This window comes from Chiloscyllium punctatum, chromosome 11, assembly GCF_047496795.1.
Source record: "Chiloscyllium punctatum isolate Juve2018m chromosome 11, sChiPun1.3, whole genome shotgun sequence".
Lineage (NCBI taxonomy): Eukaryota > Metazoa > Chordata > Chondrichthyes > Orectolobiformes > Hemiscylliidae > Chiloscyllium > Chiloscyllium punctatum.
This window is the reverse complement of record NC_092749.1, coordinates 25,724,650-25,751,221: the sequence shown is the minus strand read 5'-3', so window position 1 is coordinate 25,751,221 and position 26,572 is coordinate 25,724,650. Positions and strand designations below refer to the sequence as shown.

Genomic DNA, 26,572 nt, shown 5'->3' with positions numbered 1-26,572 from the left:
TATACAAAGTTAAAAATCACACAACACCAGGTTATAGTCTAACAGGTTTAATTGGGAGTGCTGCACCTGATGAAGGAGCGTCGCTCTGAAAGCTAGCGCTTCCAATTAAACCTGTTGGACTATAACCTGGTGTTGTGTGATTTTTAACTTTGTACACCCCAGTCCAACACCGGCATTTCACAATAAAAGTTTACATGGTTGGCCTGAGGAGGTGGATGTATATTTTGGTTTTGAATGAAGAGCTGGAGGAAGGGGTTCCAGGGAGGAGGGGAGGCCATGTGAATTCAGGGTGGGGGCAGGGAGAGAGTGCTGCCATGGGGTGGTGGTTGGTGAGGAACCAGGAGGGGAAAGCCAACCCCTTCACCCTGCACCTGCCCCCCCCCATCACCCTCCATCTACACCCACTGCTTGGGGAGGGGCGGGGCGAGATTGCTCCAGATCACCAGGCCACGCCCCCTCCGGCAGACCTGCCCTCCAGGCCACACCCTGCACTAAGCCCCGCCTCTCCTCCTTGGGCGCCGCACTGTACCGCCCCTTCACCTCAGGCCCCGCCCTTCTGCCCCCGAACGCGCACAAGCTCCGCCCCTTCACTTCAGGCCCCGCCCCTCTGCCCCCGGACGCGCACAAACCCCGCCCCTGCACCAGGCCCCGCCCCCTGGCCCGGCCTGTCCTGAGCCGCTGTCATGGCCGCCGTGTAGTTTTTCCGGGCGAGAGCACATGGGACAGGGCTGAGGGAGACTGAGAGACCAGATCCGGGACAGCATGGCCGCTGCAGTCGAGCTGTCGCTGCTGCGTGGCTTCCGGAGCGAGGTGGAGGCCAGCCGCTGGGAGCAGGAGGCCGGCGGAGGGAAAGGTAAAAGCCGCGGAGAGGGAGTGAGCTCGCGGTCACGACATGGACAGGATCACCCCCCAAACTATACCCCCTCCCCGCCCCGCCCCACCCCCACCCCTCTCCCCGCCCCACCCCCACCCCTCTCCCCGCCCCACCCCCTCCCCTCTCCCCGCCCCACCCCCTCCCCTCTCCCCGCCCCACCCCCTCCCCTCTCCCCTCCCCACCCCCTCCCCTCTCCCCTCTCCCCTCTCCCCTCTCCTCCCCTCTCCCCTCTCCCCTCCCCTCCCCTCTCCCCCCTCCCCTCTCCCCTCTCACACCCACCACCCCGTGCCCCTGCACACTCACTCCCAACACCATCCACTCCCCCTCACTCCCTGCCCTCTATCCCCCAATCCACCATCACATTCCCCACCCCCTCCCTGCCCTCACCCCCAACCCACTATCCACCTCACACCCCCATGCCCCGTCGCTCCCCCCCCATGCCCCGTCGCTCCCCCCCATGCCCCGTCGCTCCCCCCCATGCCCCGTCGCTCCCCCCCCATGCCCCGTCGCTCCCCCCCCATGCCCCGTCGCTCCCCCCCCATGCCCCGTCGCTCCCCCCCATGCCCCATCGCACGCAACCCCCCCTTTGCCCCGTCGCATGCAACCCACCCCTTTGCCCCGTCGCACGCAAACCCCCCCTTGCCCCGTCGCACGCAACCCCCCCTTGCCCCATCGCACGCAAACCCCCCCCTTGCCCCGTCGCACGCAACCCCCCCCTTGCCCCGTCGCACGTAACCCCCCCTTGCCCCGTCGCACGCAACCCCCCCTTGCCCCGTCGCACGCAACCCCCCCTTGCCCCGTCGCACGCAACCCCCCCCTTGCCCCGTCGCACGCAACCCCCCCCTTGCCCCGTCGCACGCAATCCCCCCCTTGCCCCGTCGCACGCAATCCCCGGCTTGCCCCGTCGCACGCAACCCCCCCTTGCCCCGTCGCACGCAACCCCCCCCCGCCCCGTCGCACGCAACCCCACCCTTGCCCCGTCGCACGCAACCCCCCCCTTGCCCCGTCGCACGCAACCCCCCCCTTGCCCCGTCGCACGCAACCCCCCCTTGCCCCGTCGCACGCAACCCCCCCCCTTGCCCCGCCGCATGCAACCTCCCCCTTGCCCCGTCGCACGCAACCCCCCCCCCTTGCCCCGTCGCACGCAACCCCCCCCCCTTGCCCCGTCGCACGCAACCCCCCCCTTGCCCCGTCGCACGCAACCCCCCCCTTGCCCCGTCGCACGCAACCCCCCCCTTGCCCCGTCGCACGCAACCCCCCCCTTGCCCCGTCGCACGCAACCCCCCCCTTGCCCCGTCGCACGCAACCCCCCCCTTGCCCCGTCGCACGCAACCCCCCCCTTGCCCCGTCGCACGCAACCCCCCCCTTGCCCCGTCGCACGCAACCCCCCCCTTGCCCCGTCGCACGCAACCCCCCCCTTGCCCCGTCGCACGCAACCCCCCCCTTGCCCCGTCGCACGCAACCCCCCCCTTGCCCCGTCGCACGCAACCCCCCCCTTGCCCCGTCGCACGCAACCCCCCCCTTGCCCCGTCGCACGCAACCCCCCCCTTGCCCCGTCGCACGCAACCCCCCCCCTTGCCCCGTCGCACGCAACCCCCCCCTTGCCCCGTCGCACGCAACACCCCCCTTGCCCCGTCGCACGCAACCCCCCCCTTGCCCCGTCGCACGCAACCCCCCCCTTGCCCCGTCGCACGCAACCCCCCCCTTGCCCCGTCGCACGCAACCCCCCCCTTGCCCCGTCGCACGCAACCCCCCCCTTGCCCCGTCGCACGCAACCCCCCCCTTGCCCCGTCGCACGCAACCCGCCCCTTGCCCCGTCGCACGCAACCCCCCCCTTGCCCCGTCGCACGCAACCCCCCCCTTGCCCCGTCGCACGCAACCCCCCCCTTGCCCCGTCGCACGCAACCCCCCCCTTGCCCCGTCGCACGCAACCCCCCCCTTGCCCCGTCGCACGCAACCCCCCCCTTGCCCCGTCGCACGCAACCCCCCCCTTGCCCCGTCGCACGCAACCCCCCCCTTGCCCCGTCGCACGCAACCCCCCCCTTGCCCCGTCGCACGCAACCCCCCCCTTGCCCCGTCGCACGCAACCCCCCCCTTGCCCCGTCGCACGCAACCCCCCCCTTGCCCCGTCGCACGCAACCCCCCCCTTGCCCCGTCGCACGCAACCCCCCCCTTGCCCCGTCGCACGCAACCCCCCCCTTGCCCCGTCGCACGCAACCCCCCCCTTGCCCCGTCGCACGCAACCCCCCCCTTGCCCCGTCGCACGCAACCCCCCCCTTGCCCCGTCGCACGCAACCCCCCCCTTGCCCCGTCGCACGCAACCCCCCCCTTGCCCCGTCGCACGCAACCCCCCCCTTGCCCCGTCGCACGCAACCCCCCCCTTGCCCCGTCGCACGCAACCCCCCCCTTGCCCCGTCGCACGCAACCCCCCCCTTGCCCCGTCGCACGCAACCCCCCCCTTGCCCCGTCGCACGCAACCCCCCCCTTGCCCCGTCGCACGCAACCCCCCCCTTGCCCCGTCGCACGCAACCCCCCCCTTGCCCCGTCGCACGCAACCCCCCCCTTGCCCCGTCGCACGCAACCCCCCCCTTGCCCCGTCGCACGCAACCCCCCCCTTGCCCCGTCGCACGCAACCCCCCCCTTGCCCCGTCGCACGCAACCCCCCCCTTGCCCCGTCGCACGCAACCCCCCCCTTGCCCCGTCGCACGCAACCCCCCCCTTGCCCCGTCGCACGCAACCCCCCCCTTGCCCCGTCGCACGCAACCCCCCCCTTGCCCCGTCGCACGCAACCCCCCCCTTGCCCCGTCGCACGCAACCCCCCCCTTGCCCCGTCGCACGCAACCCCCCCCTTGCCCCGTCGCACGCAACCCCCCCCTTGCCCCGTCGCACGCAACCCCCCCCTTGCCCCGTCGCACGCAACCCCCCCCTTGCCCCGTCGCACGCAACCCCCCCCTTGCCCCGTCGCACGCAACCCCCCCCTTGCCCCGTCGCACGCAACCCCCCCCTTGCCCCGTCGCACGCAACCCCCCCCTTGCCCCGTCGCACGCAACCCCCCCCTTGCCCCGTCGTATGTTGCCAACGTGTGCGCACGCACACACACACACTTGATGCCCCATAGGCCATGAGACTGATGCTGGGTTTGAGGTTTCAGAACTGGTTTAGGTTGTCCAGTGGCTCATTGTGGATCTTGGTAGTAGGGGCCAGAGTTGTGTTGGATGTAGTATGGTAGACAACCTTTGTTTTCCATATTTTTAGCCATAGGCCCATTTGCTCACGTGATGGTGTTTTGAAGCTCGGACATAGCTCACATGAAATTGTCATCTTGATACTGCAGCTCAAAAGGTTTTGAGATGGTCTTGGATCTGCGTTGAGATGATGCAGATTGAGAACAGTTTTCCACCTGTCTTGTAGAGGTGCTTCACTCTACTGAGAAACCTCAAGGATATGGTGTGGAGTGCCACGCTGAGGAAGATGGAGAAGAGTATTGGTGCAATAACACACTCTTCCTTCACCCCACCTTGCGGTCATATTGTATCTGTGGTGGATCCATTGGGGAGAATCTTGGCTTGCATTCCTTCATTCAGCATTTGGAAGATAATGAATTTCTGTGGGCAGCCAAAAATTAGGAGGATACTCCATGGTCACTCTTTGTTGATAGAGTTAAAGCCTAGGAGGCAATGTAGAGGTTACTGCTATCTCTCTGCATTTCTCTTGGACTTATCTCACTGTGAAGATCATGTGCTTCTTAGAGTTGTAGAGACGTACAGCATGGAAACAGACCTTTCGGTCCAATCTGTCCACGCCGACCAGATATCCCAACCCAATCTAGTCCCACCTGCCAGCACCAGGCCCATATCCCTCCAAACCCTTCCTATTCATATACCCATCCAAATGCCTATTAAATGCTGCAATTGTACCAGCCTCCACCACTTCCTCTGGCAGTTCATTCCATACACGTACCACTCTCTGTGTGAAAAAGTTGCCCCTCAGATCCCTTTTAAATCTTTCCCTTCTCACCCTAAATCTATGTCCTCTAGTTCTAGACTCCCCGACCCCAGGGAAAAGACTTTGCCTATTTACCCATTGTTAGGCGGAATTTGCATTGTGACGCCAGGAGGGCGTTCTTCATTCATTTGAAGAAGGCAGTTGAAGAGGATACTTCCCTTTGGCAGCCAGTGGAGATACTCTCATTGCTGCGGTCAGTCTTATGCCTTTCACCTGAAGATAGTCACAAGTACAGCGTTGCAGAGAACCCTGGCATGCTTTCCACCTTCCGAATGAAGACTGTGAAGTTGCGTTTTCATGTCAAATGTGCTTCTAAACTATATTTTAACATTTTGGTGGGGCTTCCATCTGTACCAACGGCTTTGTAGGTTTTGCATGGCCATTTCAATCTCTCATCAGATTGGGGTTGTACAAACGGTGCCGGGCAGCATGGATGTTGTCAAGACCACCCACATTGCCAATAGAGTCTCAGACAAGGAAATCCCTGAGTGCCCCTTCCAATGAGCACTTGCTGCCTGTCAGTCCTTATTGAGCATAATTCCGTTCATATCATGGTGTGGTAGGTCCTTGAGTGCTTAGGCCAAGGAAGGTCTTGACTGCCAATACGTATGCCCCCTTTAGAAAAGGTAAACCAAAAGAAAACACACATTCCATGGGGTTGGCTGTGCCGTACCAGTTGACTATTTCAGTGAATCCCCTTTTGGATAAATATATGCCTCATTACTGTTTCGTCTGTCCCCATCCCAGAAGCAGTACACTACAATTATCGGTGTGAACACCACAGATCACTGAAAATGCCTGATGAGCCCAAAGGAGAGTTCATCTGCAGCCTTGATCAATCATAGAGATATACAGCACGGAAACAACTCATCCATGCCGACCAAATATCCCAACCTAATCTAGTCCCACTTGCCTATATCCCTCCAAACCCTTCCTATTCATATACCCATCTAAATGCCTCTTAAATGTTGCAATTGTACCAGCCTCCACCACTTCCTCTGGCTGCTTATTCCATACACGCACCACCCTCTGCGTGAAAAAAGTTGCACCTTAGGTCTCTTTTATATCTTTCCCCTCTCACCTTAAACCCTCTAGTTCTGGAATCCCATACCCCAGGGAAAAGACTTTGTCTAATTATCCTATCCATTCCTCTCATGATTTTAGAAGCTTCTATAAGGTCACCCCTCTAGCCTCCGATGTTCCAGGGAAAACAGCCCCAGCCTATTCGACCTCGCCCTATAGCTCAAATCCTCCAACCCTGGCAACATCCTTGTAAATCTTTTCTGAATCCTTTAAAATTTCACAACATCCTTCTGATAGGAAGGAGACCAGAATTGCACACAATATTCAAACAATGGCCTAACCAATGTCCTGAAAGGCCGCAACATGACCTCCCAACTCCTGTACTCTATACTCTGACCAATAAAGGAAAGCATACCAAACACCTTCACTATCCTATCTACCTGTGACTCTACTTTCTAGGAGCTATGAACCTGCATTCCAAGGTCTCTTTGTTCAGCAACACTCCTGAGGACTTTACCATTAAGTGTATAAGTCCTGCTAAGACTTGCTTTCCCAAAATGCAGCACCTCACATTTATCTAAATTAAACTCCATTCATCAATCCTCAGCCCATTGTCATGTGTTCAAAAAGGAGATGGCATGATTCTCCTTGCTGATTTCAGTGCCACGTAGGAGGGTCTGAAACCTCTGGATTTGCACCATTACCAAGGAAAGAATGGGGAAGATATTCTACAGCAGAGTCCTCCTCCTGGTGTGCCTAGATCATGGCCTGGTCATAACAAACCCTGTGTTTCGTTAGAGAGACAAGCACATTTAACATCTTCCACTACTTGACCATGTTGCTCAAATGAGGGACTGCATGGATGTCAGGATCGTCCACATCCTGACAGGATCTAAGGACTACTGGACAGACCATCGCCTAACCTAGTCTATTATCTCAATCAACGTGGACCAAAATGCACTTGCAGAAGTGCTACTACCAAAAACACAATTTCAGTGAACTCCAGGATTCTGAGAAGAAATACCTACATAGTCAGCACCTCACATTCAACCTGATGAAGCTCAGCGAACAGAAATATCAATGTCCATTGTGCCTGGTTCGATATTTTCTAATCCACCTGCTCAGGGATTAATACAGCCTCTGGAGCAGGTGCACTTGAACCTTGGTCTCCTAGTCCTGAATTAGGGACACTACCATTGCACAACAAGAGACTGGTTACATTAAATCCATCATTAGTAGCACATGTGAAGGTATTTCGTATTTTAATGCAAGGAAACACCAAGACTGGTGACTAGGGTGATCCTGGAGCTATTACATAGCAAGCACAAGGCATTCCTGAACTGGAAGCACCACCAAAACTCCATGGAAATAAAGCAGGTCTGCAGACAAAAATTTGGCAGCTGTAATATAATTTGAGGAAAATGTGAGATTTATCACTTTGGCAAAAGAATAAAGCAGGTTAATATTATTCAAATTGAGAAAGACTGCAGAAAATTATAGTAAAGGGGAATTTGAAGGTCCACATATATGAGTCACAAAAAACTAGCATCCAAGTTCAATGGGTAATTTGGAAGGCAAATGGATTGTTGGCCTTAATTCCAAAGGGAATGGATTATAAAAGTAGGGAGGTATTGATAAAACTATAGAAGCCACTAATCAGACCACACCTGGAAACCTGTGAACAGTTTTGGATCCTTTACCTAAGGAAATGTATTGGAGGCAGTCCAGAGAGTGTTCACTCAGTTGGTTCTGGGTATGGAGGGATTTTCGTACGATGGGCGGTTGGGTAGAAAGAACATGTCCTCCGTTAGAGTTTAGAAAAATGGGAGGAGACCTTATTGAAACTTGCAAGATTCTTCAGGGGCTTTGCTGGGTAGATGTGGAGAAATTGATTCCCTTTGTGGGAAACTCTAGGACCAGATGGTATATTCACTATGTAAGAGGTTCTACCTTTTGAGATGAGGAATATATGGATTCTTCATTGCAGAGATTTGTTGAGGCCGATTTAAGGCTGAAATGGACAGATTTCTGGATGTAAGTTTGCTCGCTGAACTGGAAGGTTCATTTTCAGACGTTTTGTCACCATACTAGGTAACATCATCAGTGAGTCTCCGGTGAAGCACTGTTGTTAGTGACCTTTCTATTTAGATTTAGGTTTCCTTGGGTTGGTGATGTCAGTTCTTGTGGTGATATCATTTCCTGCTTTATTTCTCAAAGGGTGGTAAATGGGGTTCTAGGTTGATTTTTGTTTTGTAAATATATTTATTAGCAATTTTTTTTAACTTTACAAACATATAAAATTATTGAAAGAAACAATCACAAATATCAGTATAATATTCAGGGAAAAAAACACAAATTACAATACAACTACTATCTACTAACTACTAACCTACTGTATAATACAAAGCAAACCCTAACACTGTGCAAAGCAACACCAAAAAGTAGAAAAGCAAAAAGAACTAAAAAAACCTACAAAATACAGAACAGCTATGCTCGGCGCAAGGCTCCCAAACAAAGGAACAGGAGCATTGTATACATACCCGTATTAACTCGGGAGACCCCCTCTAGGGCTTGACAAATCTAATCATCCTGGTTAAACAAACGCCCTAGTTAACATAACTGATAAATCTATATCCAAACAACTCAAGTAGGGCTGCCGTGTCTTATAAAAATGGTCTGTTGTGTGGTGAACCATGTTTGTGAAAATGTCCAAGGGAATGTGCTCGATAATTAATTTCTGCCATCCCAGCAAGCCCGGCGGCTTCTCAGACACCCAATTCATTAGAACATTCTTCCGTGCACAGTGTGCTAGAATATTAAATAGTTTCTTCCCATGCCCGTCCAAAGATGGTAAATTTGCTAGACCTAAGAGGAGAGAAATCGGGTCTACTTTGACTTCAATCCTCAATACCCTCCCTCTTTCCTGCCACAGTGCTTCAATAAACACGGAGCCTGTGGCATGTCCAGAAGCAATGGGTAAGAGTACCTACACTTATTTTACATTTGGGCACACTGAAGATGCCCCTTTTTTAAACTTCACCAGATGGTCTGGTGCCAGATGAACCCTGTACAGAATCTTTAACTGCGTAGCGCATGTCCTGTTACAGATTGAGATCTTTCGAGTATTTTCCCATATGTTCTCCCATGTTTCAGAAGAGATCTCCACTCTCAGCTCTTGCTCCCAGACCTCACATAACCGGTTAATATCCTGCCAAGCCCCACCTCCCAGCAGGCAATTGAGGGCACGAACTTAAAGGGTGCTTGTGGAACTTAGCAACAACCTCTCTGTATCGGGGCTTATAGGGCTGAGTGAGAAGCGTAGTCGTCTTCTGGATGAAATCCCTAACCATCAGGGAGCCCGACAATTCGGAGATTTATCCTCCGACCTCGATTTTCGAGGTTGTCGATATGGTTTTGCAAGGCCCGCACCTCTCGCTCCAGCACCTGGATCCGACTGGATGAGGACTTCATTGCAGCTTCTGAAGCCTTAGTTCGACCCTCCACCTCCTCCAGCCACTCCCTGAGGCCCTGGATCTCCTGCTCCTACTTCAGCAGCATGGATGTGATAGGTTGGACCTGGGCACGAATCTCTCCACAGATCTCCTCAATCGCAGCCCCAACTTTCAAGGTCAGTCTCTCCATTGCCGCAGCCAATTCCTGTGAGTCTGTCAGGTCCCCCGGGGGGGTTCAGGAGAGGCTGCTGCTGCTGCAGTCTCTGGTGTGGTAGGTGCTACAGGAGAGTGTCCTCCCTGCTGCTGTTTGCTTGTTCCTTTTCCCTTTGGCATCCTTCCCACTCCCAAATATTAACAAATATATGTTCTGTAAGGCTTTAAAGAAATAGTTCCACCACATAAGTTGGCCAGGGATGGCAGAAAACACTGTTATGCCTTGGCTGTTAGGCAGAGCTGTCCACAGCAGTTCTACAGAATAGCCGCCATCTTGCCGAGTCCGATGTGTTTTTTTGATAGAGTTCTGGCTGGAATGCCATGCTTCTAGGAATTCTCGTTTGTGTCTCTGTTTGCCTTACCCTAGGATGGATGTGTTGTCCCAGTCAAAGTGGTATTCTTCCTCATCTATATGTAAGAATATTAGTGAGAGTGAGTCATGTCTTTTTGTGGTTAGTTGGTGTTCATGCATCCTTGTGGCTAGTTTTCTGCCTGTTTGTCCAATGTAGTGTGTGTTACAGTTCTTGCAAGATATTTTGTAAATGACATTAGTTTTGCTTGTTGTCTATATAGGGTCTTTCAAGTTCATTAGCTGTTGTTTTAGTGTTGGTGGATTTGTGGGCTACCATGATGCCAAGGGGTCTGAGGAGTCTGGCAGTCATTTCTGAAATGTCTTTGATGTAGGGGAGAGTGGCTAGGGTTTCTGGGCGCGTTTTGTTTCTTGTTTGGGTTTGTTGCTGAGATATCAGTGGACTGTGTTCATTGGGTACTTGTTCATTTTGAATATACTGTATACGTGATTTTCCTCTGCTCTTCATAGTTCCTCTGTGCTGCAATGTGTGGTGGCCCAGTGAAATAATGTTCTAATGCAGCTTTGTTTGTGGGTTTTGGAATGATTGCTTCTGTAGTTCAGTATTTGGTCCGTATGTGTTGTTATCCTATACATGCTGGTTTGAAGTTCCCCATTGACTGTTCGCTCAATGTGACATCTAGGAATGACAGTTTGTTGGTTTCCTCCTGTTCAGTGAATTTTACACCAGTAAGGGTATTATTGATGGTCTTGAAGGTTTCCTCTAATTTGTTTCGTTTAGTGATCACGAAGCATCCACATAATTGACCCAAAGTTTGGGTTCTATGGTTGGCAGAGCTGTTTGTTTGAGTCTCTGCGTTACTGCCTCTGCTAAGAACCCTGATATCCGAGATCCCATGGGTGTTGTGTTGGTTTGTTTGTAGGTTATGTTATTGAGATCGAAGTGGGTGATAAGGCATAGGTCCACTAGCTTGATGATGTTGCCCTTGCTGATGAAGTTGGTGATGTTTTGGTGTATGTGTCATTGGTTCTCCAAATCGCGTAGTCAGTGTTTCCTTGGTCAGGTTGATGTTGATGGATGTGAACAGGGCTGTTAGGTCAAAGGAGACCATTATTTCATCCTTGTCTATTTTGGTGTCTTTGGTGTTCAGGAATTCTTGGATGGAGAGAATGGAGTGGCATGGGTCTTCTACTAAATGTTTTAGTCTTTGGTGTAGCTCCTTGGCTAATGTGTACGTTGGTGTTCCAGGTAGCGAGACTATGGGTCTGAGGGGGGCTCCTGCTTCGTGAATTTTGGGTATCCCGTAGAAGCGTAGTGTGTTGGATCCGCCTGGTTTTACTTTTTGGAAGTCTGTCTATTTAGTTCTCCAGACTTCTGAAGTTTTTTGACTCGGGCTGTGATTCAGTTCTTTAGTTGTGAGGTTGGGTCTATCGCCACCTGTTGGTAGGTGTCAGTATCTGCAAGCAGTGCGTTTGCTTTCTCAATGTAGTCTCTTCAGTTTAAAATGACTGTAAAGTGTCCTTTGTCTGCAGGTAGGATAACAATTGTTACAACATGAGGTAAACTCTCTTGCCGAGTGTAAACCAGCAACACAGAAAAGATTTATCCCATGCAGTAATCTGTGAAAATTCAAGACGCGAAGACCTATTTAAAGTAAAAATTTACAACTTTATTTCTTGAAGTATACCAGAGAACAATTAACTAACAACTATTTGCAACTCCTCTCTAACCTATCTTTTACCTTCCCTTCCACAATACTAGACCGATAAAACTCCCGATCATTATTTACAAAACAAAGCTTCTTATCTCAAAACCAGGTAGCTTTCAGTTTTCTCTGTATTCCTGTTATCTTTTCTTGTTCTTGGGGATTCTGCTTCACTGGTTCCTGATCGGTAAAGGTACCTTTTAAGAGAGCTATTTTTCAGACGGTCTTTACATGCTGGTGGCTGACAGTTCTCCTCCCAACTGTTCAATGTTCCCGAGTCTTCTACCCCCAAAGTATTGGATTGTGTCATTGGCTTTTAAGATAGTGAATATACTCAATTCAAACTGGATTGGAGTTTGGTATTTTCAGGGTATAATTTAAACTGATTGGCCTAATTCAAATCTGTTTTATCGTTCCCACACAACCAGCGACCCTATTTATCCCAGTAGCTGGAACACATGTTACATTGTATCTTTTTTTCAGAACACTTGGTGCTGTCAAGTAGTTTTTTGCTAGCTTCTAACTCTCTTTAAAGGTACAGTACACCCATGTCTTCATAACACCTCCCCCCTTAAGAAAAATTGAACCATCATAATTAAAAGATGGCTTTCTTTTTAACCACAGATCATCCAAACATACAGATCACTTTAGTATAAGTTCATCTTAACTTCTTCCTATATATGCATAACATTAAATACAAATCTCATCTAAATTCTATCAGTTAAATCCACGAAAAAGCATCTGCAATTACATTCTTACGACCTGCAACATGTATGATTTTTTAAATTAAAAGTCTGTAACATAAGACTCCAATGAAAAACTCTCATATTCTTGTCTTTAAAGCATTCTAAGAATGTAAGCGGATTGTGATTCATGTACACCACCGTCTCCGACACATTGTTCGTGACATACACATGAAAATATTGTAAGGCCAGTTCCAATCTCAATAGTTCTTTTTCGATTGTGGAGTATTTCCTTTGGTGGATGTTGATCTTCTTCGAAAAATAACCAACTGGCAGTTCAGTCCCATCCTCCCCTTCCTATTGGAGTACAGCTCCAACTCCTATGTCACTTACACTGATGGCAATTTTAAAAGGTTATGAGAAGTTTGGTATAACTAAAACTGATTTGGTGGTTAATGATGATTTTAAATGGCCGAATGCGTCCTGGCATGGTTCTGTCCACCAAAACTTTGTGTTCTTCTTCAGCAAATCGGTTAACGGTGCCACAACACTGCTGTTTGGAACAAACTTTCGATAGAATCCGCTGAGTCCTAAGAATGGAAGCACCTCTTGCATCGAGGTTGGTCGTGGAAATTCCTCGATGACCTTCGTCTTTGCTTTCCATGGGGTCAACCTTCCATGACCGATATAATGTCCCAAGAACGTCATCTCTGCTTTCGCAAATTCCGTTTTATTTAACTTTATCAGCAGTTTTATATTTCTCATAGTCATTCGAAGAGCTTTGCCAACTGTACCATGCGATCTTTCCAGGACTTACTAAAGATCACTACATCGTCTAAATAGACTGCACAGTTTGTTAACCCAGACACAACTCTGTTCATGAATCTTTGGAATGTGGCGGGTGCGTTCTTCATTCCAGTGGCATCACTTTATACTGATCTAACCCATTTGGGGTTACAAACGCAGAAATTTCTTCCGCTGACTCTGATAAAGGTACCTGCCAGTAATCACACATTAAGTCCAACTTGGTGATGTCGCTGGCTTGTCCGACTTTCTTGATACAGTCCTCCAGTTGAGGAACTAGATAAGAGTACCTTCCAATAATCCACGCAGAATCGTTGAGCCCCTTCCAGTTTGGGAACTAAGATGATCGGTGAACTCTACTTGCTCTGGCTTGGTTCGATGATGTCCTCATCGAGCATGGCCTCCACCTCCTTCTGGAGCTGTCTGGCTTTAAAAGGATTAAGCCTGTTGTTTTATCGGAGCAGTATTCCCCATGTCTACTTCATGTGTAATAGCATTGGTCCTCCACATCTGATTCTTACATATGTCCTTATACTGCAATAACAAATCTTTCAACTGCATTTTATGCTCCTGAGACAGCTTATTAACCTATCCCACTCCTCAAGGACGACTTCATTTTTAAAATCTATTTTGAGGCACCTCAAAATCCACATCATCTGGATTTGATTCCTCACTCTGCGGGGCGTAACTAACACCTTCTTCTCCAGTTCTTTCTGAATGGCTCATTTAGATTAGATTACTGACAGTGTGAAAACAGGCCCTTCGGCCCAACAAGTCCACACCGACCCGCCAAAGCGCAACCCACCCAGACCCATTCCCCTACATTTACCCCATCACCAAGCACTATGGGCAATTTAGCATGGCCAATTCACCTAACCTGCACATTTTTGGATTGTGGGAGGAAACCGGAGCACCCGGAGGAAACCCACACAGACACTGGGAGAATGTGCAAACTCCACACGGAGTTGCCTGAGGCGGGAACTGAACCCGGGTCTCTGGCGCTGTGAGGCAGCGGTGCCAACCACTGTGCCACTATGTCGCCCTGTCTAGTATAATACTGTTTCAGCATGTTCACATGACCGACGTGATGCCTTTTTTTTTCTATCTGGCATCTTTACTGGATAGTTCACCTGACTCAACTTTTTCCAAATTTGATGGGGACCACTAACCCTGGCTTTGAAGGGATCTCCCATCACTGGTGACAGTACTAACATGTCATCTCCTCAGGAAAATGTCCAAGTTTCAGAGCTTTTATCTGCCACCTGCTTCATTCTACACTGTGCCTTTTTTAGGTGCTGTTTAGCTAACTCACCTATTCTAATCTCTCCCTCACCTCTGATCCAAGTATGAGATCTCAGACTTTGGTCCTGTCAATTTTTCTTGAATTAATTTCAAAGGGCCTCTCACTTCACAACCGAATATTAATTCAAAGGGAATGAACTGAGTAGATTCATTTGGGGCATCTCTAATAGCAAACAATACAAATGGGATACCTTTATCCCAATCATTCAGATAGCCCTGATAGTATGCTCTCAACATGGTATTCAAGATCTGATGTCACCTTTCTAAACCTCCCTGGGATTCAGGATGATAGGCACTGGATTTAAACTGCTGTATACCTAGGCTATCCATAACCATCTTCAACAGCTGAACTGTAAAATTTGACCCTTGGTCCGACTGAATTGCCCTGGGTAGTCCATAACGTGTGAAGAAAACTACTAACTTCTCTACTACCCTTTTTGCCATGATACTTTATAATGGAATTGCCTCGAGACATCTGGTAGACACACCCATTCTGGTTAACAAGTACTGGTTCCCACTTTTAGTTCTCAGCGGGAGACCTACACGATCAATGATAACTTGCGTGAAAGGTTCTTCAAATGGGGGAATTGGCAACAAAGTTGCTGGTCTTATTACTGCTTGTGGCTTATCTACGTTTGGCATGTATGACATGTGTGGTAAAAGTTAAACACATAGTTGTGCATTCTAGGCCAATAAAAATGTTTCTGTACCTTAGCCTGAGACCTTCGTACCCCTAGGTGACCTCCTACAGGTAGTTCATGTGCTACCCGTAACACTTCCTGTCTGTATACTACTGGCTACACAATCTGGTGCACTTCAGCCCATTTCTCCTCTGCACTAACCTGCTGTGGTCTCCACTCCGTCCGAGGATTCTATCTTTCAGATAATAACCCTCCGGAAAATTCTCTTCCCCCTTTTCAGAGTACGCATCCACATATATATCTTTTGTTGTCTTGCTGTTGCAAGTTCTTTCGCCCTTCAGGACTAAACACTTCTGACTGACTCTCTGTCTGTTCAGATTTTTTCTGCACCATTACGTCAAATAGGGTGTCTGCTAACTGAACCTCAACTCCTTTATCTTTCTCTTTACATTTCACTTCGTGCTGTGACTTATGAGAGTGGGATCTGGTTACTACACAGTCTGGAAAAATACCAGAATATTTCTGTTTTAACTCCTCAGTTTCTTGGTCTTCCTTGGGCTTCTCCACAACAAGGGATGTCACTCCCACCTTGGATCCTGTGAAATCACTCCCAAAAACAAACTGAATTCCTGGAACTGACACTCTTGTCAAGCACTCCCACTTTAACTTCCCCAGCCTTGATACTACTCTCTCGGATCATAGATCAGAAAGAGTGCATATGCACTCATCCCTTACTATCAGCGACTGGTTCGATCCTGTGTCTCTCAAATTATAACTTTTTGTCCTTCTCCCCCTGTTCTTTCTGAGTAAACTTTACCCACAGAGGCAAATTCTTTGTAGAGATCAGGTACTAACTCCATATCCAGCCCTGGCCTAGGCTGTGCAATCTTCCGCAGCTCCTTGGCTCCTCTTGGGGTCTCATTTACTACCTTTACTAATGCCACTGGCTTAGTTTCTTTTACCACATCTTTCCCCACAGCACCTTTCTTTAACGATCAGTACTGTGACTTTGTGTCCTACTTTACCACAGTGAAAACACCTGAGGCCTTTCACCTCCTCTCCCCCCTCTTGGGCTTCTTTTTTTTATCCTGTGGTAAATTCTTACCAGTGCTGCCCACTGTTGGTTTACTAGTGTAAGATCTCCCTTTCTCACAAATCCCATCCCTCACAGGACGAAATTCTGGCCGGAAGCTTGTCTTATGCACCAACATGTACTCATCTGCTAATTCTGCTGCCCTTCTCACTGCCTGAACTTTCTGTTCCTCCATGTGAAATCTTACCATCTCTGCATGTGAGTTTTTAGCAGAATAATCTGTCTTAGACCCTCAAAGATCTTATCTATTTTCAAAGCACGTACCCATTGATCAAAATGACTATTTAATTCTTTTGAACTCAACATAAGTCTGACCTGGTTCCTTCTTTGTGTTTCTGAATCACTGTCTATCTGCTGCTGGTACCAATTCATAAGCACTTGAAATAGCCTGCTTAGCCTCTTCATAATCTCTTGACCCCTCATCTGACAGCCTGGCAAATACCGCACTAGCTCTGCCTACCAGTTTAGTCTGAACCAGCATTACTTATATATCCTTGGACCACTCCATCTGCCCAAGCAATTTTTCAAATGAAATAAAGAAAGCTTCAATAGCTTTCTCATCAAAATGTGGCAAAGTTTATTATATTATATAAATCACTACCTTCTCTTTTAATGTCCATCCTGTCAACTTGATTTCGCTGACTAAGTCGCAACTTCTCATTGTTCAAATTCTTTTTTTGTCTCTCCCTTTCTTCTCTCTGTCTCTCTTTGCTCAGCTGAGAACCTTCCCTCTTTTTCCTCTCTCTCTCTCTCCTGTCTCTCTTTCTCTTCCCTCTCCTCTCTCGCTTTCTCTCTCTTCTCTCTCTCTTTCTTCTTTCTCTCTCTCTGTGTTTACCTTCTAACTCCATTTTCCTCAATTGTAATTTAAGTTTCTCGACCTCTACTACACTTGTCTGTTTCTGTGATACACCTTCGTGTTTGAGTAATTACCTTACAATTTCAGCTTTACTTGTGTCCTTGGTTAAACCTAAATCTAGCTTATTTGCTAATTCGTATAGTCTTTTTCTTTCCTTATTAACTTTCTGGGCAAATCCCAGAACCTCTTTAGCAATTTTAAGAGCCATTTCTCTCAATTTTAATTAAATCAACCTCAAGTCACCGAAGTTAAACAAATTGTCTGACTTACGTTTTATTTAAAGACCTAGGACACTAACCTGCAAGTGTTTAAATCTGTTGGGATTTTTCATACCCCCAAATCTATTCAAATCTGTCTAAACCAGTTCAAATCCCAGACAATCCCCAAACTGTTATAACACAGGGTAGACTCTCCTGCTTACTGTAAACCATAAACACAGAAAGGATTTATCCCATGCAATAATCTGTGAAAATTCGAGAGGCCAAGAACTATTTCAAGTAAAAATTAACAACTTTACCTGATCGGTAAAGATACCTTTTTAAGAGAGCTATTTTTAGACAGTCTTTACATGCTGGTAGCTGGCAGTTCTCCTCCCAACTGTTAATTTTCCCTGGTCTTCTACCCCCCCCCAATTGTGTCATTGGCTTTTAAGATTGTCAATAAACTCAATTCAAACTAGATTGGAGTTTGCTATTTTCAGGGTATAATTTAAACTGATTTGCCTAATTTGAATCTGTTTTGTCGTTTCCACACAACCAGATACCCTAGTTATCCCAGTAGCTGGAGCACATGTTACGTTGTATCTTTTTTCAGAACACTTGGTGCTGTCAAGTAGTTTTTGCTAGCTTTTAACTCTCTTAAAGGTACAGTACACCCACATCTTCATAACACAATGTTTTCATCTTTTTTGAGTCCTTCTCAAGCTTTGCTTTCCTTGTATATTGAGTGTTTCTCCTTCCTTGTTCCTGCTTAATGTTGGTGCGACTGTCTCTCTAATGGTTTGCTGGGTTTCTTCTGTGAGTTTGTTGTCTTTCAGTGTTGTTTCTAATGCTGCTAAGAAATCGTTCTTGTCTGGACTACAGGACATTATTTTCACGAGCCACCACACACTGCAGCACAGAGGAACTATGAAGAGCAGAGGAAACCTACCCATACCGTGTATTCAAAAGATCAGGTACCCAGTGAACACTGTGTGCCGATTTCTCAGTAACAAACTCAAACAAGCAGGCAAAACGCGTCCAGAAACCTTAGCCACTCTCCCCGACATCAAAGACATCTCAGAAATGACTGCCAGACTACTCAGAGCTCTGGGCATCATGGTAGCCCACAAACCCACCAACACACTAAAACAGCAGCTAATGAACTTGAAAGACCCTATACAGACAACAAGCAAAACTATTGTCATTTACAAAATACCTTGCAAGAACTGTAACACACACTACATTGGACAAACAGACAGAAAGCTAACCACCAGGGTACATGAACATCAACTAGCCACAAAAAGACATGACTCTGTCTCACTAGTATCCTTACATATGGATGAGGAAGAACACCACTTCGACTGGGATAACATATCCATCCTAGGACAAGCCATAACCGAGACATGCATGGGAATTTTTAGAAGCATGGCATTCCAACTGGAACTCTATCAGCAAACACATCGACTTGGGACCCCATTAACCACACTTTGAGAAAAAGAACCGGAAATGACATCACCACAGGAAATTACAACACTGACCCCAGGAAGCCTGAACACACATAGAAAGCGGGTCACTAACTCAAGTGCTCTCACTGATGATGTTACCTAGTATGGTGACAAAACACTTGTAAACGAACTTTCCAGGTTAGCGAACAAACTTATATCCAGAACCTCAACCTGAGCTACAAAATTTCTCAAAACCCGCAGACAGATTTCTAATTAGTAGGATGCATCAACGGTTAAGGGGGAAAACGCAGGCAAGTGGAGTTAATTGTCAGATCAGCCATGATCCCATTGCATGTTGGAGTAGACTTGATTGAATTCTTCTGAGTCTTATGATCTTGCAGCACTGGTCAGGGTAAAATTCTGCCCTGTTTCTCTTTGGATGGTAGAGTCATAGAGTCACAGAGATGTACAGCACGGGAACAGACCCTATGGTCCAACTTGTCCATGCTGACCAGATATTCCAACCCAATTTCGTCCCACCTGCCAACACCGGGCCCATATCCCTGCAAACCCTTTCTATTCATATACCCATCCAGATGCCTTTTAAATGTTGCAATTGTACTAGCTTCCAACACTTCCTCTGGCAGCTCATTCCATACACGAACCACCTTCTGCGTGAAAAAGTTGCCCCTTAGGTCTCTTTTATATCGTTCCCCTCTTGCCCTCAACCTATGCCCTCTAGTTCTGGACTCACCTACTCCAGGGAAAACACTTTGTCTATTTATCCTATCCATGCCCCTGATGATTTTATAAACCACTACAAGGTCACCCCTCAGCCTCCCGACGGTCCAGGTAAAACAACCCTAGACTATTCAACCTCTCCCTATAGCTCAAATCCTCCAACCCTGGCAACAGTCATGTCAGCACTTTTAAAGATGATGGTACTTTTGAAACTGCCATTGGAAAACCAGGTGGATGTTACTTTCTTTAAATAAAATTTGGTACAGGGAAATAGAGGCAGGGTGAAAAAAGAACAGCTCTACAAGAAACCATTCTTTCAAGCACCTAGCAAAATAGCACTTTCAGTTGATTTACATCCTTGAAATGCACAAGTGTAAATTACAGTGAAAAGAAAATTAAAGGTCAGCACTTTTACCATGATTTCTGGCCTACTTTTCCAGGGTTACCTAATTTTGCAACTTTCATTAAACAAATAGGGGGTTAACTCATTTTTCCAACTGCACAGCTGGTTTCTTCTTTTGCATCTGTACTTAGCCGACCCTGAAATGTGAGTTAAATTAATATGTCTTCGTATTTTGTCAATGGTTGGAGCCCAGTCATAGAGGAGTGGCAATGTGGAACAGAATTATTGTGGAAATGTGATTCTTTCGTTCTTCGGTTGATTGAACTGCTGCTTTCGTATGAGATGATAAACTATTGAAATATAAACTTAGACAGATCAAATCTTAGGTTTGTATGGCAACTTTTACAATCTTCGATCAGCTTTAAAAGCAAATAGGTACTTTTAAAGATATAACCACCATTGTAATATAGCAAATGTGACAGCTACCTTGCAGACAGTAAGGTCTCCCAAGCTGAATTGTATTCGTAACTTAGATACTTTGTTTTAGCGAGTAATATTGTCCTTGGACGTAAATAAATGAAGAGATGTTTTGCAAAATGCCCTTTCAAGCAAATAAACATGTCGACTTGAGTCATGGTTTGAGCTATTTCATTTAAAATCTTTTTCTTATGTAAACTGCCTGTTGCTTTCTTTTGCTGCTTTACAATCTGAAACCATGCTTTGCTTAAAGGGTTAACAGCTACCCTGAGTATTAATCAAGTCACCAAAGGCTTATGTTTGTTGGACAGCAGAAAATGTCACACAACACCCATTTGACAATTTGTTTCTATCACATGATCTGCAGAATCTGCAACAGAGTGCTGCCATAGAATGTACCTGTGCAAAGAAATGTCCAGTACATAAAGTGAAAGAAACTGTTGCTATCCCAGCCCAATTAAAAGCTTCTTGTTAAATTAAATCAGAACAGAGTGAAATGTTATTATAAAAAAAAATCAGATTACCACATCAGCCTGGTTGTTAAACACATTTCCTGTCCTGCATGTTATTGGTGATGGAATACATCCATTGGCATCTCTCAGTTGGAGACTTCAATCCCACTGAATTCCAATGACAATTTGTACTTAAGTACAAAGTCTGACGAGAAAGTGAAGCAATTCTCATAGAATCTGCAGAAGAAGATGGACATTTCATCAGATATCATTGAGATACTCTAGGTAGCACATTAAATTCTTATGGCAACACAAAAAAAAACACTCCAACTACATTCCAGATTTATGAACCATTTGTAACTAGTGACGTGTCAATGTATAACAATCCCTGGAAAGACCCATGTGACACAGTTGGAATTCTTACTTAAATTCTTAAATTAGTTGAAATAGTCATAAATTTTGCTTAGAGTGAATTATGTAAAGTGAAGGTAGCTTACTTTGGACATTAGTAGGATCAACTAGGAGAAAGTGAGGACTGCAGATGCTGGAGACCAGAATTGAAAAGTGTGGTGCTGGAAAAACACAGCAGGCCAGGCAGCATCCGAGGAGCAGGAGAATCGACGTTTTGGCATAAGCCCTTCTTCAGGAATGAGATTGGTGTGCCAAGTGGGCTGAGATAAAAGGTAGGGGAGGAGGGGCGCTGTGAATACGATAGGTGGAAGGAGGTGAGGGTGATAGGCCGGAGAGGGGGTAGGGGTGGAGAGGTCGGGAAGAAGATTGCAGGTCAAAAGGGCGGTGGTGAATCCGGGGATTGGGACTGAGGTAAGGTGGGGGGAGGGGAAATGAGGAAGCTGGAGAAATCTACATTCATCCTATGTGTTTGGAGAGTCCCTAGGCGGAAGATGAGGCGCTCTTCCTCCAGACGTCGTGTGGTCAGGGTCTGGCGATGGAGGAGGCCAAGAACCTGCATGTCCTTGGTGGAGTGGGGGGTGGGGGGGAGTTAAAGTGTTCAGCCATGGGGAGACAGGCGGCCTACTTGTGGAACGTTTCAGGGAACACCCCTGGGACATCCGCACCAACCAATCCAACCACCCCATGGCTCAACACTTCAACTCCCCCTCCCACTCCGCCAAGGACATGCAGGTCCTTGGCCTCCTCCATCACCAGACCCTGGCCACACGATGCCTGGTGGAAGAGCACCTCATCTTCCGCCTAGGAACCCTCCAACCACACGGGATGAATGTAGATTTCTCCAGCTTCCTCATTTCCCCTCCCCCTACCTTATCTTAGTCCCAACCCCCGGATTCACCACCGTCCTCTTGACCTGCAATCATCTTCCCGACCTCTCCGCCCCCCACCACCCTCTCCGGCCTATCACCCTCACCCTCACCTTCCACCTATCGTATTCCTAGCGCTCCTCCCCCAAATTCCCTTCCCCCTACCTTTTATCTTAGCCCACTTGGCACATCAGCCTCATTCCTGAAGAAGGGCTTATGCCCGAAACGTCGATTCTCCTGCTCCTCAGATGCTGCCTGGCCTGCTATGTTTTTCCAGCACCACACTTCACTTTTCACCACAGGGCTAGGGCAAGCATTGCCAAGGACAGTAAAAGATAAAGGCTTTGATAGAATTCCCTGTTCCCAATGCATATGGGGAAATCATGAGATTTTTGGAGATGCATATTTTCTCTGGAAATTTGTGTCAAGTTTAGGACAATGGCTGTACCTCTAACAAATGTATTACAAAAACCGGACTGTGTAAAATGGCCACAAGAGTTCCAAACAACTTCTGGGAAGCTGAAGATGGTCCTAACAAATGAACAGGCCCCTGACTTCACTAAATCTGTAAAGTAGGAATTCTCGTGCGTATCCAGAAGCATGGCATTCCAACTGGAACTCTTATCAACAAACTCGTTGACTTGAATCCCATTTACCACCCCCTGAGAAAAAGAACAGAAAATTACATCACCATAGGAAATGATGTCACCACAGGAAATGGCATCGCCAACCCTAGGAAGCTCAAACATATAAATAGAAAGCGGGCAAAACCACGAGCACTTCAATTGGAGACTTGCTGAAGATGTTATCTAGTATGGTGACGAAATGTCTGAAAACAAACCTTCCAGCTCAGCGAGCAAACCTACGTCCAGAACCTCAAACTGAGCTACAAACCTTCTCAAAACTCGCTCACTATAAAAGATAATATTGCATTATTAAGAATGTAATGCACTGGAATAGTTTGGGGCTAAGAAGGTGACAAGAAATTGTAACAATCTTGTATAATGAGTGAATAAAGACGAATGAATGCAAGTCTAATTTTTATTTTTTAATAAATCGTCAAGTTTGTATCATATTTGAAAATGGCTTTTCACTTTCCAAGAGTGGACGCATGTTGGGAACATATATTTATACTAAGAACTTTGACGAACTAGAACATTTATACACTGTATTGAAAAGAGTTTTTCCAGATGATTTCTCGGAGTTGGTGTTAAGCAATAATTATTGAAAATTGAAATACTGGAATGTGTTGTGGTTCACTTCCTGTTTACAGAAGGTCAGATGATTTTGTAGAAAGAATGCAAGCTAAAGCTTTAAAGGGAGATAAGAGATGTGTTTTGTGGCATGTAATTGTTGGATGGACTGATTTGGGAGGCTATATGCTCAAGATTACCTAGCAACAGCCTCTGAACTAACATTTCAGTACACACCTATCTGCTAATTGATGGAGAAATCTCCAAAAAGCTGGCAGCAAAAAAAAAATCTTTCATTCTCTCCTGGAAAGGAAGCAACCTTACAGAGATCTCTTAAAAAGCTATCTTCTGGGAAACCGGAGAAATTTCCAGAAATCAGCATCTTTAACTTCCTCTTAAACTCTGAAAGCTGACAAGTTAATTCTAGGTCTTACTGAATCTCATCTGAACTGAAGTCTGATTTAAAGATTACAACAATTGTGCAGTTTTAGCATTGCAGTTTTGATAACAGGAAGTTGAATGCACCATGAAGAGTCTCCCTTTTTTTATCCTTTGAGTTCCACCCTTTGGTTCCACTGGGGTGTTTTCGCATTTGGCTTTTTGTAAAAAAAAAACCTTTACCATCGTTGCAGAGTTGTATTGTTGTCACTGCGTATGGTGTGACTAAGTGGATGCAATTTAATTCCCAAAGTAGTTTGATTGATAACCAGCTTATGCAACTTGTTGCCAGAATAAGATTGTTTATAAGAAACATCTTTTTAAATTTATTGAAGAAACCTGGTGAAATTCTGTTCAGGTTACAAGCAATAAGGAGAAATAAATTGACCATTTTGGTATTTAAATAAAACATTCACATTTTTGATACATCTCATGGACTAGTGGTGCTTGATTACCAGAATGCTCCTAGTATTAGAATGGTAACAGTATTAAAGCGCTAGAGTGCTCTGATAAAGTTAAAACTCGGGGACATTCTTGATAAAGCATTTCATTCTCTGCTGCTGGGCTGGCTTGATCTGGGAGCACTTAACTGTCCAATAATGTGAATGTTATTTTATTCCATCAGTGACCTTGCTCCATCTTGATGTCCATGTAATAACATAATAAATGAAGGAAATAAGACTTCAGTACTTCTTCCCTGAACCGTAAATGTAGACTTGACTGCAAAGGTGCTGTATGCTATAAATGAAGTCTAACTAAGGCACATTTTAAATGTAGGAGTAACTGAAATGCTTACCTATTGCATTTTCCGGCAGCAGGATCCAGTTTTAGCAACCTTATCAATCAGTTGTAATAAAAAAAAACTGTAAGTTGCTGAATTCCAAGGTTGAATTGTAGAAGACGTTGAAAATATTTCCTTTTTAAAAATGAAGTGACAAATTGGAAATGGCTTTGAAGTGAATTGAGCTGGAGTTATGTTTTTATGGTGAGGCACAAAGAATAATGTTAGTCTTGCCAACAAAATCAAATGACCTTCATTAGAAGCAAGGCAGACACTACAGCTCTGAGTTTGACTAAGGCACCATGAAATATCCTCAGCACTTGGGAATCCTGGGGTTGAAATCTGACTGGACGGTATTATCAGCACAGTAGCAAGCCTTGCCTAGACGAGTGGATCTTCAACAACTCTCAAAGAGTCTTCACATGTGAGGCAGGTAGCTCGCTTGATTGGACCCTATGCACAATCTGTCGTGTTCATTCCTTCCAGCACCAGGGAGCTGTGACAACACTGTCTACCACTTACAAAATGCTCCACAGCAACTTGCCATGGCTTTTTAATCAGCTCCTTCCAAATCCTCCACCTCTATCACTTAGAAGATAGTATGAAGTTAATTTGTCCACTGATTTATAAGAGCATGAGAAATAAGAGCAAGAGAAGTGGGTATTAATTTGTTCAAAATAAAATACTGGGCCAAGAATTAAATGGGACACTTTGGTTGCTTCAGTTTCAGGATTTCATGAGTTCAACTAGAATAGTGGAAATCCTGGCAATGTTTGAAATAGATGAATAAAACAATACTTTTAACGAAGAGTTTGTGTTTGTGAACTATTAATCCCTCATTTAGGGTCAGGATAAAATCTTAAGATTTTTTCAGAGAATGGGAGTAGCTCTGGCAAGATCAAACGTTTGATGCCTGTCCTTAATTGCTCTTGAAAACATGTTAGTGGAGCCACTGTCTTGATCCGGTGCCTTCATATGGTTCCTATGGTACTATTAGGAAGGAAATTCCAGGATTTTCACTTGTAACAATAAATGGAATGACCTTATACTTAAAATCAGGGAGTTGTGTAGTTTGGAGAGCAATTTACAACTGGTGGTATTCCTGTGTATCTGCCTTTGTTTTTCCAGGAAGTTCGCACATTGGAAGGTGCTGTTGAAAGAGCCTTGTTGAATTGTTGTCATATATCTTGTCGATAGAGCACACTACTGTCACTCCAATGATGTTGAAAGGAATGAATGTTGTGGTGGTGCATAGGGTAACAATCAAATGATCTGTTTTGTCCTGGGTGGATTTAAGCTTCATGGCTGTTGTTGAAACTGAAGTCATATGATCAAATGGAAAATATTGCATCACAATCCTGATTTGTTCCTTGTAGATGGTGGACTGGCTTTGAGGGAGTGAATTACCATAGAATTCTCGGTCTTTTGCTTCTGTAACCACAGTATTTATGTGGCTGGGCTGGTTGAGTTTGCAATGAGTTGTAGCTCACCATGATCACATTGATTTGCACATTTAAAAAATCCTGATCGGAACAAGGACATGGGAGATGGATCATGGTGCTCTAGCCATAAAATTGAATTCAGTATTAAGTCCAGAAGGTTGCAGGATTCTAAAGTTGAAAATGAGGTGTTCTTCCAGCTTACCCTAACCCCCAGACACCAGGCCTTGACATGAAATAGGCTGCTACCTCGAATAGCCCATTGTCAGCCACTAATGGTCCCTGTTAGCAACTATTCATTCTCCCAGGCTGACCTTTATGCATTCCTGCCCAACTGTTTATCTCTTTCTCTGGACTTCATTTCCATCTATCGTTTACTCCTTCCCCCTTTCCACCCTCAATATGTTCAGTATACAAACCAACCTTTTGCCAGCTACAGTCGGTTCTGAAGAAGGGTCACTGGACCAGAAACATTAACTCTGTTTTCTCTCCACAGATGCTGCCAGACCTGCTGAGGTTTTCCAGCAATTCTGATTTTGTTTCAAGTTTCCAGCATCCATAGTACTTTGTTTTATTTTGAAGTTCCTGCATATTTTATACACTCCAAATGAAATAATATGCTGTTGTTTTAAGTATCTATTTGTCTATGATTGTTGGTTTAGAGAGACTAACTATGTTCAGTGGCAACTGCCTTATTGAGGGATGCTATGAATTTTAAACCAATGTAATGTTTCATTATCAGGTGCAAATAAGAATTACCTACAGCAGGAATTGTTTCACCTTTGAAGTTTCTTTATCTACTCATTATTTCCCAGGGCTGGATT

At 46.5% G+C, this 26,572-nt stretch overlaps 1 protein-coding gene across 1 annotated transcript in view; it reads left to right on the top strand.

The window, feature by feature from the left end:
* Positions 1–634: 634 nt before the first annotated feature.
* ttc27 (tetratricopeptide repeat domain 27) overlaps positions 635–26,572 on the top strand; it is a 220,596-nt gene continuing 194,658 nt past the window's right edge. Inside the window, exon 1 of the mRNA XM_072580509.1 lies at positions 635–853. Coding sequence (XP_072436610.1) covers positions 763–853 — 91 coding nt within the window. The 5' untranslated portion in view covers positions 635–762. The remainder of the gene's footprint in view (positions 854–26,572) is intronic.